This window comes from Ruditapes philippinarum, unplaced genomic scaffold, assembly GCF_026571515.1.
Source record: "Ruditapes philippinarum isolate M1 unplaced genomic scaffold, ASM2657151v2 ctg1584_1_1_1_1, whole genome shotgun sequence".
In the NCBI taxonomy this organism is placed as follows: Eukaryota; Metazoa; Mollusca; class Bivalvia; order Venerida; family Veneridae; genus Ruditapes; species Ruditapes philippinarum.
The window spans coordinates 176,424-193,401 of NW_026864517.1; the positions used below are offsets into that span (position 1 = coordinate 176,424).

A 16,978-nucleotide genomic window follows, 5' to 3' on the forward strand; every position below is an offset into this window, starting at 1 on the left:
ACCGAATATGACTCAAATGGTTGTGTTGTTAAATTTATATCTTATCAAAGCGAACATGAACCTAGAACCATTCGGAACATAACTTACTTAATTTTCTTGGTGGACATCGTTTTATCGTTTTAACATATCGATTTTAAGCAACTGCATATTTCATTTTGAGATAAAGAGCTTTTCTGGCATTATATTATTGCATCAATAAATGAATTGGTACTGTAATATTAGCTAACAAAAATCACTTACCTTCCAATGATGTTATAACATCAAATATTGAGTCAGCATTATCTAATGCATTTTGAGATATATTGAAATATCTGCTGTCCACTTTGATAACACCATCACTACCCTTGTTATTTCTAACTATGTTATGTATAAACATGCTTTGTAAAGCAACATCTGCACCGTCTTGCATATGTATAATACATTTTGCGCTTAAGTTTTCAAAACGATTGGATGATATATCAATCAATCTATTTTGATCAAATGTTGAAGTGCCATTTGCAAGCACGGTCATGAAACATTCGCTGCTACCTAAGCACATGGCATTGTTCAATTCATTGTCACGAAATGACGTCATTACATGGTTCCATGTCTTTATATTTATACCACATACGTCTTGAAATGTATTTAGTTCAACTAGAATCTTCCGGTTGGTATTGTTCATTTCCTGTGTTCTTTCTTCGAATTTCACATGAAGAGCTTTGGAAGAAATCCTATTAAAAATATTTCTTATAATACTTACACTACTGTCTGTGTCATAAATTTGAGAAGCCACATAAATACCAACAGTGCAGTTTGATATTGAACAAGATCGTACTTCTAGTGAGCCAAACAACATATCGGTTTTTATACCAACTGATGTGTCACGAATATCCGCGTTCGCAATGACAACCGCACCAGCACCTTTCTTGTGTATACCAACATCACCACATGATTGAAGAGTAGTACCACCAAAGTCGAGAAAAGTACTTGTTCTTGTTTCAGTCAGAGTAATGCAGCTTGTCATACAGTTAGAAATTTGAGTTCTTTTTATGTCAACAGTTGGGGTGTATATAACAATACCATAAAGCATGTTTTTGATTCTTGCATCACTAATCACTACTCTTCCTGTCCCTATATTGAATGATAAAAGATAAGTTTTCTGATAACACATATCATACGTACATAATTTTGAAATGCAAGTAAACCATCAATGTTATATGTTAGCGGCACTGAGTAAGAATTCATAAAGTGAATGTTCAGTGTCAGTGAAAATGATTATCTATTCATTTGCCCATTTTAACAAAAGTTACTTTACTATTTTTATTACTGCTAACTTACCGTTAGAAGATGTAGTGTTTACAACGATTCCATGCCATGGAAAGGTCTCTTCAAAGCTATCTAATACTGTTTCAATATCTTGTCCATTTATTGTTAAAGTGCCTGTAATTATTTATCATGTATTGGTTAAAATGATGTGTAATGTAGATGTACATGTTCACATGAAAATATATACATGTACATATTAAGTACCTTTTGGAGTGAAAATGACATAGAATGACAGTCATATAATACAATGGCATGACAAACATTTATTGTTAACATTCATTTCATTCAATTCAAAGAAAAAATGTAGAAATTAAAATGCAAATAAATGTTGTATTCTTTGGTTATAAACTCTCTTATATGAAACAAATAAATACAATAAATCGATAAATGTTATAAGTCATCGTTTGTACTCCGTAATGTCGTTTGCTAAGTCAATTGGTCAATTAAAATTTACCTTTTTGAATATTCACATTTATAGATAATAAAAGGGAAGTGTTTATACCTTGAACGAAGATCCCTCTATTTGGCCAAAATAACATTTTCACACCCGGTCGAATATGAAGGTGTGCTTCTGCCCTGAGATGTAATAAGCTTTAGAGTTATTCTAAAGATTAAAAAAGTATACTGATCTGAATGAGATATCAAGTTATGAATTATTGCTTTTAGTACGTGACTTATTCATTGTGTATAACGTTTAAGGTTTTGTAGACTTTTTTAATCGCAAGATCAATGAGACTAATATATCCATAGGACACAGGGCCCCACACTTCACTGTCTACTGACATACAACAGGACAGTATGACAAAGGAAATTCTACATGACTCCAACTTCCCCTGAGTGGTTGGGGCATAAAAACAATATCCAATTTTTCCAATGTTAACACACATTTTTTTCCAACCGCAAAGGTACAACTACACATGCTCACATACAGTTATGTAAATTTTCATGACTCAGGTCAAATACTTTTTGAGCTACGCATCACACAATTTGAAAAAATAAATGAAAATTTATACAAAGTCAATTTAACCACATGCAAAACCCAAGGTACACAGCTTCACATGTTTATCAACATTGGTGTAAAGTTTGTTGATTCAAGCTCAAATACATTAAGAGGTACACATGACACAACATTTTAAAACTGTTTTTTGTCAAGGACATTAACAAATTCCAATAACAAGCAAATCCCAGGCTGCACAACTACAGATGCTGATCTTGAAAGCATAATGACTCTAAGTAAAATATGTTTTGAGCTATGCTCAACACAAAGTCGAAAATTGCAAATTTTAACTAGTTAAGTCAGGGGCAATAACAAATAATGAAAAATCCACACATGAAACCCAAAGTGCACAACTTTATATCCTGATTAACATTTCTATAGTTTCATGACTCTAGGTCAAATACTTTTTGGGCTTCGCACGACAGAAGTCAAAGGTAACAACTCTGACAAAACGAGATAAATCCACACGCAACCCCCAGGTGCAGAACTTCAAATGCTGGTCAACATTCTTGTAAAGTTTGTTGACTCTAGCTCAAGCCTAGTTAGCGGTACATCCGACACAACATGAGAACGGACGGAAGAAATGACATATCTAAATGTCCCCAAAGGGGCACAAAATGGCGATTATGAAGTTTATATCACCAAGTAAAAGCGAAAAATTATCATTCAAATGAAAGTGCTGGATTGATTTTTAATACTTTTATCTCCGTTGATATTATCATTAAGTGATTATTCAAAAGAAATATAAAAAATACTCATTTTCATACTTACCGAACAATTATAGATCTGAAAATTTCAAGTGTTGAGTTGAACTCGTCTCGTGAAATGTGTAGATCTTCTTTTATTTCCCCGCCAAAGGAATCGCCAAGAAAAAGTCCAGAAGAAGATATCAAGGATAACATTTTGTTCTCGTAATAAGGAAGCACCAATACTAAACTCTTGCTCATATTTTTTTCAAACCCACAAACCTTTTCAACAACTTCTTCAGCTAAATGTGTTCCCCAGTAATTGTGTGTGGCGTTGACATAATAACTAATATGGAAGTCAGGAACACCTAGGGCACAGTTATAAATGTTTGATGACCCAATGATGTTTTCGTGGAATTCAAATGGAACGTAATTTTGAATATCAATCACGGAGGACGAAAAGACATTTTCATCGAATTTATTACCAGTTAAAGAGACATTACCATTTGTATGTCTCTTATAGACAGCTAGAAAAGACCGTGCCGTATTACCGTTCACTAAATTATGCTTCACTTCGACATAATAAATCCTTTTGTTGTTAATAAAGCTTATTATATCGTTATTCTCTCGTAATGTATTATTTACGAATGTATTGTTGTTGAAAAATAATTCTATCTGGGACGAATCACTAGAAGAAGCTTTGAACAAAAAAGAGCGCCTGCTTCCAGAAAAAATATTGTTATCGAAATGAATTTCCAAAAGACCTAACGAAGACCAATAAAACTCACTTTCAATACAGATCCCTTCTGCAATGTTGTTTTGAAAAAGATTATTTCGAAATAAAATATATCTGTGAGGCACTTTGTACCGCCAATAATTCTTCAACTCTATAAAACTATGAGTGCGTAGAACACCGAAATAGTAATACTCGAAGATATGGTTCACAACTTTACACGAATCCAATATTATTCCAGTTGCAATGTCTCCATTAATTGCATAGTTTTGATTGGAAGAAATAACTGAATTGTTAACGTATATCATTTCATTCCGCGTAGATTGGAAAATGTATATGCCACTTTCACCATTTTGGGATATGTCACACTTATAGAACATAACTCCGGCATCTGAAAACATTTTTATCCCATTCTCCTTGTTCTGTGATATAACACTGTTCTGAATTATCAAAAAGCTAAATATTTGCGATATTTGACTATACCTACCGGAAATAGTTACACCATTTTCATCATTATTATTGATTGTTAGATTGGAAAATTCGTAAGTACCGTTATTGTCACTTTGACGTTGTGAAAATATAACCGACAATCCAGACTTACGTGAAAACGATGAGGTCAGATTTGAAATGTCAAACGAAGGATCTGTAATAGTTATTCCCACTTCAGTATCATTTATAATGAGGTTGAAGATTTCACAACCTGGAAAAGAAAAAAAATGTTTTTGTCATACTATCGACTGGATATAATATTCCAGAAAATACATAGAATAATAATGATGAATAAACATGATTGGGAAAAGCAGATGAGTTACACGTACTTTTAGTAAACACAATACGAATACTGCCATTAAAATCTGGCAGTTCTTATTAATTAACACGATCTTAACACAGCGTCTCATACAAAGCGTGTGAATTCTTGAAGTCAAATTTTTCATTTTCTGAAAGATTTCCTAGATTTCAAGAAATTTCTGTAATTCTATGTTTTTGCAACATCATTCAAAGATGAGCATAATATATCTTTCTTTATTTAGTTTCAAATGAACTAAATATGAGCTAGGATTAACGAAACCGTTAAAGTTTTGTTGCCTGTCCTCAGATCTGTCCAGACCGGCTACCTTATATACATCTAGTTAGTTTTGAGCTATAACAAACATTTATCAAAAACATTGTTATCTAATAAGCAAGTGTTTTTGAATTAAAGAATTTTAATACCATGCCTTCATGTACCTTGATTTGAATGAATCTCAATTCCTCTCCATGGAAGGTCAGGGGTCTCAGGAATAAATTTGATCGGAAGTTCCGTCTCTCCAAGAACTATGAACCTCCCTATGTAAAAAAATAAAACAGGCTTTATACACTCAGTATTTTAGGAGTCGCATTTAAGATTTATTGAGAATAAAATAAAACAAAGTCACCAGATTTCATCAAATACATAACTTCAACACAATGGCATCTTTTGTGAATTTAAGAAAAATGTCCATGTTAATCGAAGAGTACTTATGACACATATCTTTTAATTTCCAGCAGACATTTTCACAAAAAATCTTACGATTTATCTTAAGTTTTTGACTTACGATAATCGTAAGTTAAATCTTAAGTCATTTTCACAAAACCACTCGTTAGTTAAAATTTTATCTTAAGATAAAAATTCACTTACGATAAATATTACGATAAAACATCCCTAGCAACGTTCATTTGATATTGATGTGCATGCTCTATATTTGATTCCGGTTTTTAAATCAAGTAATAAAGAGCTTGAAATATGTATTGAACACAATCAAATTTCAATTAGAACCAAAGGATGATTCAAACATTATATATCTAAGTGATTCAGAAACAAGGTCTTCTATGTTATCGCTAAGGTATTAATAAATAAAAAGGTGCCACTAGTACATGATGGCAATAAAATCGAACTCACAAAATTGTACAAATTATTAGTTTTTTAATAATAGAGAATCTACTACAGTATAGTTCACATTTAAACTATTCATAACCCTTTCCATCGTGACGTCATCAAGTCATGACGTCACAAATGTTTATATTGAATTAATTTGTGTTATTTATAACATATTGTTTGCTTAATATATATTTCTCCTCCATTTTTTGTTTGTTTTTGTTCAGTTTTGGTAAGAGATACATGATAGATTTAGACAGATTTTTCACTTAAGATTTTCTTAAGATTTTTTGTGAAAAGGAGATTTATCATAAGATTTCTCTTACGGTAAAAAATTGTCGTAAGATTTTTTGTGAAAATGTCTGCTGTAGCGTTATCTAACATTTTAACATGATTCCATTTCAATACCTACATTACCGTACACATAGACACTAAAAACGCAAGTACAAGTAATTATAATATCAAATATGATGATACGGGTTCTCAATGACATATTTTAAATGAGTTATTGTTGTAGTTTTGCAAAATGATCTATTTGGTGGTCTTACCTTTAACATAAACACCCGCTCCTTGCCTGATTATAAGAATTACTCCAGCTTCTATTCTAAGTGTGTCTCCTTCTTCGACATTGATATTTGATATCACTAAAAAAGGACTATCACTTAATTTGAGCGTTACGTTTCCGTCAACCTTTCCGCCAATTTCACCACTTTCGGAAATAAAGCCAATATCAATATTTTGTACATCGGATGTATTTTTTGACCCCAAATAAGGTCTAAATTTAACATCTAATAACGAACTGTCAAAGTCAAAATCATAAATTCCTTTGGATATAACTCTTGTATCTGTCGTACCCCAATAATTCAGTGACGCATCGATACTTCCTTCATTATTTGTTATGTCATCTGGCAGTACCTTCACGTTATAAAATGCGTATCTGTTATCGAATATATTATGCTTCAGTCTCGTATTTTGCCATCTAAATGAAATCACAGTTCCGTTGTTGTCTTCAAAGTAGTTCTCGGTAATGTTACATGTCAGGAGTCCTAATTCATCTGAGCTTAAGAGTATTATTCCGCTCTGGTGACTGTTCTTTACAAATGTATTTCTTACTATCCTTAGACCATCTTCTAATTTGTCAGTGACATATAAACATAGTTTGTTTGACAGAAAGGTGTTGTTTCTCATTACCATATCTTGTAATATAGTGTCTATTCCGATGACAATAGTTTCATAATTTTTAAATAAGTTTGAATCTATTGTAAGTGTATGAGGACTTCCCCTAAGATAACCGTAATAGTTTACACCTTTTCTTGATTTTAAATGATGGACATCGAAAGTGTTATTGACAATGTTGATGATGTGTCTCTGTCCGTAAGAAGGTTGATACATATCCAAATCAGTACCGTTGAAACGCGAGGTATTAAAATTGTTTCCTATAACATTAATTTCCTTAGTGTAATTCGTGGATTTGCCATTACATAATGAAAATTTTAATGGCACCTTAGAATCACCAAACTTGTTATTAATGACAGATATATCCATTGATAAAAAACGGAAAGAAATTAGCCGATCATATTTACTTGTGGACGAAAGAGCGGAGTCTGTAATTACTGATTTAATGTGACTGGAGCAACCTTCAAGAAACATGCCATTAAAATAAGATGACATAAAAGAACTTCTTGATATATAAAGATTCATAAGTGTTATATCATCATTTAATGTTGATTTGCTAACTGACAGTATTTTATCCTTGCATTTGAAACTACATCTTTCTATTGTTAATTCCACATCACTGTCCAATGTCGATATCATTAATAAAGAATTGTAGCTAGAACTGATTACGTTGGTATTTTCAATCAACACGGAAATAGTTCCATTTGATATGCGAGCATCTAGAAGACGTTTAAGGCTTTTATCTACCGAAGAGTAATTGCTTATAATGATCGTCGAATTGGCTCCGTTTACTACCAGACATGTATCCATTCCATAAATAGACACGCTGTATATACGTACGACTAAAATATAATTATATAAAATATAACAGGAAAGCACAAATATAAACTAACGTGGTTTTGTAATACATCCCTTTTTTCGATGTTATTTACAAAAAAAGTGTTTTTATTTTTGTTTATATAATTATTTTTTTTGATACATGCATTAATTATTATTATACATATATATTACTTTCAGATATGCATTACTGTAAACAACTTATTTAATTTCAACACTAAACGTGAAATTGTTGATTTCGGGTCTTGTTCAAACAGATACCAATAACTGTTAATACATTGATAAGTAGGTAAGCCTCACCTGCTGATGATAGGCTTATACCATTCCATTTATTGTTAGAGCTCATTGTGCCTTCTAACTTCAACACAGTGTTACTTTGTACAGCATTCTGAGTTCCGATTGTTAGGGTACCTTACCGAAAAGGGAAAGTTCAAATATAACAATCTAATGTAGTTTGTATATTTAAGCGTTTCCATGCCCAACTTTCAAAATTATTATATCATTAAACAGATACTTGTTTCCATTCAAGCATTAGTATTTTCGATTGTTTTAAAGAATTTAAACAACAATCACAAATGTCTAAAGAACTAAATAAGACAGAAATTTAGTGTATAGTTATCTATCTTTAAACATTCCTTTTTTGAAAATCACTTATACCAGCAAGTATGTCTTTACTTTTTTGTAAGTATTTAGATATTAAATGCATATTACCATATACTTGGATGCCTCTGTTCCTCTTTATGGTTATACCCACATTGGCTATTTCAACAGTTACCCCTTTGGAAACTAATAAGCTTCTGCTTAAAACCACTTCATGACCATTCAAGTCGGAGAAATCCATATTTCTATCTATTATGCCACCGATATATGTAATATTATTTTGCACATCCATACTAGAACGAAAGGAGTCTAAATAATTAGCTGTGCTGGTGATGTCCATCTCTTCATTTATAAAATAGTAATTTAGTTTAGCAATGGCTTTTGAAGAGTCAATAAAGAAATCACAAACTTTAGCTTTGACTTCAGCAATATCAGATAATCCCCAGAAATTATTATCAATGTTTAAAGCACTAACACTGTTATATGTTTGGCCTACTGAAATATAACAAGATGTCACAGTTGTATTGATGAAAGAATTGAAAGCAAAGGAATGTCCTAAACCTTGGTGTAGAAAAACACATGTAGACAACGTACAATGCTCGAAGCTATTGTTCAAAATCTGCGCAGATATGTCGTGTATATCAATAAAAATATCGTTTCTGTATTTCGATAGACAGGATATAAATTTATTTTTCTGCAGGGAAAGCGTGTCATTCAGTGTGTTGCCTTTTGCTAGTAGTGGGAAACGTGACGTTTGGAACGAGTTATTTTCTACATAAGCCCTAACATTTCCATCCGATTTAAACGAAAGTCTAACATCTCCTGAATTTGACACAAACGTGTTGTTTTCTACTGCGATATTAATCTCCTTACTGATATCAAGCTCCCGCCAATAAAGATCAACTGCCTGATTATTTTTTGAAAAAGAATTATTTCTAAGTATAATCTCAATGAGTTGCTCTGATATGCATCCATAGTAATAAGAGCAGTACAAAGAGTATTTGATACCATTGTCATTTTCAATAAACTGTGAATCAGATACATTTAAGTATATAGAAATTTTATTTCGTACAACACGTTCTTGAAGCAGACCAAAGTCTGAATTACTGTAAAATACCGATGTCCTTATGCTGATTTTGGTCATCGATTGATCATAACATCGAATTCCACCTTTTGAGTTTTTGCTGAATGAACTGTTGTGTATAAACAAGTGGGTAGGAATGTCCTGTGAATTTCCTGTGTCCCAGTTAAAGACCGATATTCCATTTCTGAGGTTAGAATAAAATTTTGAGTGTCCTATGTAAATGTCTGTATACTGACTTGTGCCAATTACTTGAAGACCATCCGTGTTATCATGGGCAAAAACATGAGCCAATATCATACGTTTGGTGTTGATATCTGTGATGTTGTCAGAAACTCCGCCGTATAATCGAATACCACTGACGCATGAATATATCTCACAATTGTCCATTCTGACGCGGGACCCATTCCCTTGTACGCCTGTAAATGCTTGTCGAATACTTGTACTATCGAGAGTTATGTTTCCTGAAGATATACATTGTAAAGATATACATTGTTTACTATGTAAACTTTACATAATCTAAAGCTTATTATATAAAGCTCAAAATTAATTTTAATTTTGAAAAGGACGTGTACATAAATGTATACCTTATATTCATCAACATTTGAAATGTGAGCCTTGTATTTTCCACCATATGAATGAATACCTCCTTGAATATACCAACTTTCAAATGTATACCTAACATTTTAATGTATACTTTAAAATCACCGACATTCAAATGTATATCATATATCCAACAAATTTCAAATGTATACCGTATAATATTCACCAACAATTTATATATCACCTTTGGTGTTTAAACAATTTGTATAAAATTAAAATTTCAATAGGGTTTTTTTTTTCAATTACATGTTATTATGACATTTCAAAAATAAAATTAATATGTGGTTTGTGTCTTTGTTTATTTAAAAGGAACAAGTATAACATGTAAAATACCCTCTAGATATTTTGAAACCTATTTTTAAAGGAAAGAAAATCATTATCTAAGATGCCTACCTCCATTTTCCTGTATTATACCACTCCACTGTGAGTGAGCAAACAAGACTGGATATTTAGATGTAAATAATACATTAAGTCCAGATATTCCGTTTGAAACAAGTGTACCTAAACAGAATAGACATTGTCTTCATATAAGATATGTGATAATTATATGTAAATGAATAGCATAGTTGACATACTTACACTTCCACCGCCCCTATTATAATATTACTCTCGATTCCATACATAATCTTTAGCACAATTTTTTCTTTAACTATATAGTTACAATGAATATCAATAAAAAATGGATAAAACAATCCGCTGATGATCATCATGAACAAGGTTAATATCAATTAATTTCACGCACACTTTTACATTTAGCAAAGATTCACTTACTCTATTGATAATCTTTGGCTGAATTCTATGTAAGTATTTCAGATCGACGGATACAAAGTTATTTCAGCGAGATGAATAGGGGAATTGAGGTTCTTCAAGTTTGGTCTTTATAGAGGCAAGTTGCGAATATCCTTGGCGCATCCAACAATTCTATGTTTTGTTTTAAGAATGTGAATCCGGAGGACGAAAACGCTTATTCACTGAAGCGCAGCCACTGACTTTCAGAATGCTACCGGTATGCGTATAAGTACACACACCGTTAGAAAACGATTACATAAAGTTGAGATCACGACGGCCGGCCACCCAATTTACACGACAGCTTGTTCAAAACCTTGAACATGTAAGTTGGGGCCTAACCGCTTTTCACAGATAAGTCAAGGTTCTAAACGGACATGTAGGACTATGGTTTGGAGAATGCCTAATGAGTGCTTTAAATCAGATTGTGTTGATGTACATGATAGTTTTGGCAGAGGAGGTTCAGGAATGGTACCGACGGGGATTAGTGCTAGGGCAAAACGGATCATATCATTTGTTCATGTACGTTCCTTTAAAACTTCATGCCTCCAGATGAGCCAAATATTTCAAGAAAATCAACCTTGAGAAAAATGTTCTAAGATTTTAGTAAAAAGTAAATGGTTTTAAGATATAGGTAATCATTTCCATGTCGTATACGATTAATAACTGATTTCGCAGTATTTATCGCAGTATTTTTCTACTGCGTGGCTAAACCAGTAAGATCCCTTAAAGCAATTTTTAACTCTTTTTGTGTACCGTCAGTGCCTTGTGCAATGTGTAAATTACTTTTGTTATTCACTTCACGTTAGTTCACTTTTAAATATAAGGCCATTTTGTTCATGAAAATTAGCATTGATCTGGGCAGCATACTACTCTGCCCTTCTGGGGGAATTCATGAGACATATTCAAAACATAAGTTATAAAATGAGATCCTCAGCAAGTTTTCATGGTCACGCCTTTGTCAAGTTAACGGGTACTGGATAGTAATTTTGTTCTTGATGATCTATGGAAGATTATTTTATGATAATGTTTAATCATTATTGACAAATGAGTTTATTTCCTGTACTATTTCTTTACTTTGTTGAGTATAACTTATCAGTGAATGGTAGAGTACATGCTTGACATGATTTAGCAAAATATCAAATGTTTGATATATAATGTTAGACATCAGACAGAAAATTGAGGTTTGACACCTGGGCATCGTTTTCAAAAATTTCACACAAAGTATGCATTCTTACATATGTGAGCATTAAATAGTCTGTATAAAATTGTGTTGCGGTTCATAATGAATAAGTAGCATGCCTTACCCCAAATTTGGATTCCGGCACTCTTTGAGGTGAATATCACAGCTACCCCCGCTTGTATCGTCAATGTTGCTGCCGGATGGACAACAATTGTACTGTTTACAAGAATAGGGCTTTGGCTTGGAATCCATGTTGTGTCAATCTAGCATATACAGTATAACAAGTAAAACTACTTATTGAGATAATCAAATACTCGGTGAGTCTATTTTCAGTCTCGACATGTATTGTCATATTACTTTGAGTGAATTTTAAGATTTCAGAAACGTATGAAGTACAGGGTTAGATTAAAATATAGATTATCAATTAAGCCAAATAAAATGAACATCGTGTTAAAATATCTTCATGAATGTTTCTACCAGTCTTTTCTATTCTATAGATTTATATTGATGATCAGAGTGATATAGATAATTCTTACTTCAATATTCTGTTGTACGGTTGTGGCAAACACGGCTGATGCCTTGGCGTGTTGACATCCGTATAATTCTATCAGCAATGAAGGACGTTTATAATACGACACAGGGGTAAACGTCAAATATCGAGCCTACAAATATATGTCATGATATTGATTCTTTCATACTAGCTCAAAAAAGTGTATTACAGATAAAATCATATATAAAATCACAATGGAACATGACGTTATGTTTTTTTAAGAAATTCTTAGAACTTTTGATAATTCTTAAAACTATTGATTATAAAAATGATTACACCTGGGAAGAATGATAGATCTTCTCGTCTTCCCAGATTGTTCACTTTCAATTTCGTCATTTAACCTGAGTAAAATTTATCGGACCACAAACTTCAAAACTTGATACAGTATAGCATCTGCAGGGTGGCCTTCTTGAAGGTAATAACCTCTTGATACAGTATAGCATCTACAGGGTGGCCTTCTTTAAGGTAATAACCTCTTGATACAGTATAGCATCTGCAGGGTGGCCTTCTTTAAGGTAATAACCTCTTGATACATTATAGCATCTGCAGGGTGGCCTTCTTTAAGGTAATAACCTCTTGATACAGTATAGCATCTGCAGGGTGGCCTTCTTTAAGGTAATAACCTCTTGATACAGTACAGCATCTGCAGGGTGGCCTTCTTTAAGGTAATAACCTCTTGATACAGTATAGCATCTGCAGGGTGGCCTTCTTTAAGGTAATTACCTCTTTACAACAACCATATCATGCTTTCTCAAAGTAAAGACTTCCATTTTCTTTTACCTTTCTAGAACATTATCTCTAAGCAACAACTAAAATATTGGTCTCCAAATGGGTATTACTTTGCTGATGTTATACAATACATATGTAGTATATAAATAAAAATGAACATAATTTGCTCTTTTCATAGGGATAGTATCCATAGCCCCTATCAACATGGCTTCAGGTCAAAACGGAGTTGTGAGTCCCAGCTAGTAAGCTTCTCCCAAGAAATTCATGACAATCTTGAAAGTGGCCAACAAACTGATGTCATAGTCACGGATTTCAGTAAGGCATTTGATAAGGTGGACCATCACAAACTTGTGAGTAAACTAGAAAGATTGGGTATAAGCTATGAGGTTACAAATTGGGTCCATTCCTTCCCCAGCAGGTCGTAGTTGAAGGTAAAAAATCAGGTATACTACCAATCCTCTCAGGCGTCCCCCAAGGCTCGGTATTAGGTCCCTGCCTTTTCCTTTCTTACATAAATGACCTCCCAGATAGTGTCAAAGGTAAGGTTAGACTCTTTGCAGATGATACTGTTGTCTACCTAACCATCAGATCTAAACAGGATGCCCAAACCCTCCAAGATGACCTTCATGCTTTAGAAACATGGGAAAAAGACTGGTCCATGGAGTTCAACCCTGACAAATGTGAAGTTTTCAGGATAACAAGAAAAAGAAACCCTGTAATATTTCCTTATACCCTCCATAACATCCAACTAAACTCGACTCAAGAAGCGAAATACTTAGGAGTCACTATTAGTCAAGACCTTTCATGAACCAAACATATAAACAACATCACATCTAAAGCAAATAACTCCCTCATATTTATTAGAAGAAATGTTAAAAACCCAAATAAAGAGATAAAGGAAACTGCATATAAGACCTATGTTAGACCTCAGGTTGAATATTGCTCCATAGTTTGGCATCCTTGGCAGAAATACTTAATTTATAAGATAGAGCAAGTACAAAGATCAGCTGCTAGATACATTTTTAATGATTATGACTATACAAATAGTGCCTCAAAAATGATAAATGATCTAAATTGGCAAACCCTTGAACAGCGTCGAAACATCAGTGCTGCAACCTACTTGTATAAAATCCAAAACAACATTGTTTTTGTTGACCACCAACACCTTACTCAAACAAGAAATCTGAACTACCTGATACCCTACTCAAGGACACAATATCATCAAAATTCTTTCTTTCATAGGAGCGTACGTCTTTGGAATAGCCTTTCTCTAACTGTTCAGTCTAGCCCCAGTTTAAACATCTTTACTGAGAGGCTTGACCCATTCTATAAATTCTAAATTGCACACTACGTCTTTTAAATTAATAGTCTTGTAGTACTTTTATTCTTTTAACTTTTTAATTTGCATATGAATAATTTCTTTTATTAACAGTTCCCTGACAACGCGCCTGCTAGTCATAATCAGAATTGATTGTTAAGCAGTATAATGTAGATGTAGTATAGCGATGCACAAGCTGAATAGGAATATGTACAATAAAACTACCACTGACAGTGTCAACAAACAATATATTTTAACTATGACTCGCTTCTTTTATTTTCATTTATTTCCCCCCTAGATTGTGGCATTTGTGTTTTCGATTTACTATTTGTTCTAATTTTTATGATTTGTGGAATATACAAGTATTATAAAACTTTCATCACTTCATCAACATTTTGGTAAAAATGGAATGTACATTTACAGAAACAGTTTTCAAAATAGATGCCCCTACTTATTTATAGCATTTAAATGTAAAATGACATCGCACAAAACGTGTAAGCATGGCATGAATAATTACCTTTAATGAAGGATTAAGCTCCGTTGTTGTTGACTTCCATTGTCTTTCAAATATGTTTCCAAAAGCTTCGTCAGACAATCGGCTTTTATATGGCATCCACACATATCCATCCATACTGTATGATATCCTGCATTATGTAATAATATGACGTCTCTATCAAAGATATCAATCACTCTACCATGAGTTTATGTTGACATATCATTGACGTCAATTGATAGACGTCCATGTATATAGCTTGAACAACATATAGAATTGCCTATAATAATATTGGTAACGGTTTAGATGCTAATTAGAGGGTACTCTCCTGGGCATCAGTCGAATGTTTCACTATCGTTCACTGTGTGAAATAACGGTAGCTGAGCAGCAAAGGGGGCGTAATGAAAGGGTACGGGTGATAATTATTCTTTGCATATAAGTATTACAAAGTAAGTAACTGCACAGGAAATTGACATTCTATAAGTAAATAATTAAAAAATAACGGCAAATATACCCCTCTATACTATAAAATAAACACAACGAATGCAACGCCTTTTGCACACTCGATACACATTTTATCTAATTACAAACGTGGAATATCAATGTCAAAAAACTAGTTTAGCAATTTCGATACACAATACAAAATTAGTCATTTTACAACCGCTGACAAATTTTTTTGTTGACATTTGAGTAAATATTGCCAATTTATTATTATACAATGTTGTGATTTAAAACATCAGCGGTTGTTAAATGACTAATTTCTAAAGATGCATCTACATATTAAGTTTCAATAGATTTAATTGATATGTATTTCGTATTTTATTTATTAAAGTCTTATCTATATACATGGTACAATATAATACAACAATAAATATATCTTAAGAACATGTATATAACCATTCTATACAGAATTACAGGAGACTTCAAATGTATAAAGCACATAAATATATATAGCATTTTATAATTATGACTATTTACATGATAAAACTATGCTCTATGTAAGAATAGTTAAGAATAAAACAGTACGACTTTGTAGTTAAAAGAGGAGCACTTATGTCATTAAAAAAATAAAAATTATGATAAAAAAGTGAACTGATAATAATCTACCATTATATTATTTACAAAGATAAGATTTACGTCTGTTAAGAATATCGAAACAGGTTTTGCCACATATTCTAATTAAGGAGGTATTTGTAAAAAGAAACACAAGTTTATCATTATCTGACTTGTTATAAAATTCTGGATCGATGGCTGCCGCCTTATGAAATAAGTTTCGTCTGTAATCATCATAAAGTGAGCACTGTAGGATAACATGCGATTCTGATTCAACGTTGTTAACACAAAATGGACAAGTACGGTTTTGTTCACTTAAGTTTTCATATCTTCCAGTTTGTAGTCTAATGGGAGCAACCCCACAGCGAAATTTACAGAAGGCAGATCTGTGTAAAGGTGGCATAATCATGGTGCAATAAAAAAAAGAAAAGAAGTTAATGACCATAAACGAAAAATAAACCGAAAAGGCAAACGAACACCTACGCTGACGAATGGGTATTAACAATACCACCACGTTTTATCTAAGTTTATATGGAATCCAACTTACCTAAATGTTCGTGTATACCAACCGTTATCGCTATCTTGGAAAGATATTTTTGTTATTTCGAAGATGTCTTCAAAATCAACTTGAAGGTATTGGAATATTTCATCATCAGCAATCCACCCACCTACGATATAATAAAACATTTATGCTAATATTTAACCAATGAATTTTTTTCAGGCATACATGTAATTCTATTTCACTTTATAGTATCCTATTGCAAGCGCTACTCTTTATTTATGTCTTCGGGAGTTTTCATATAGACATACATGTATAGGCAAAATTAAAATTGTCCCTAACGTTCAGCGTTTATGTCTTAAAAGTGACTTTAAAAAAAAGATATGCAATGATGTTAAATTAATAAAACTATTTGTAAAAAAGATGTTGTTTAGGGTCGGTTAACTCAGTTTTAT

General features: G+C 32.6%; 1 protein-coding gene across 1 annotated transcript in view; it reads right to left on the minus strand.

Annotated features, from left to right (window-relative positions):
• The window catches only part of LOC132725867 (uncharacterized), a 36,296-nt gene extending 19,608 nt beyond the window's left edge, over positions 1 to 16,688 (minus strand). The window contains exons 1-13 of the mRNA XM_060711052.1: positions 16,572 to 16,688; positions 14,996 to 15,122; positions 12,418 to 12,543; positions 12,006 to 12,144; positions 10,306 to 10,413; positions 8,340 to 9,773; positions 7,929 to 8,039; positions 6,164 to 7,633; positions 4,949 to 5,047; positions 3,074 to 4,421; positions 1,808 to 1,881; positions 1,318 to 1,419; positions 241 to 1,110 (exon numbers count right to left, since the gene is read on the minus strand). Coding sequence (XP_060567035.1) covers positions 241 to 1,110; positions 1,318 to 1,419; positions 1,808 to 1,881; positions 3,074 to 4,421; positions 4,949 to 5,047; positions 6,164 to 7,633; positions 7,929 to 8,039; positions 8,340 to 9,773; positions 10,306 to 10,413; positions 12,006 to 12,144; positions 12,418 to 12,543; positions 14,996 to 15,109 — 5,995 coding nt within the window. The 5' untranslated portion in view covers positions 15,110 to 15,122; positions 16,572 to 16,688. The remainder of the gene's footprint in view (positions 1 to 240; positions 1,111 to 1,317; positions 1,420 to 1,807; positions 1,882 to 3,073; positions 4,422 to 4,948; positions 5,048 to 6,163; positions 7,634 to 7,928; positions 8,040 to 8,339; positions 9,774 to 10,305; positions 10,414 to 12,005; positions 12,145 to 12,417; positions 12,544 to 14,995; positions 15,123 to 16,571) is intronic.
• Between the last annotated feature and the right edge of the window lie 290 nt (positions 16,689 to 16,978).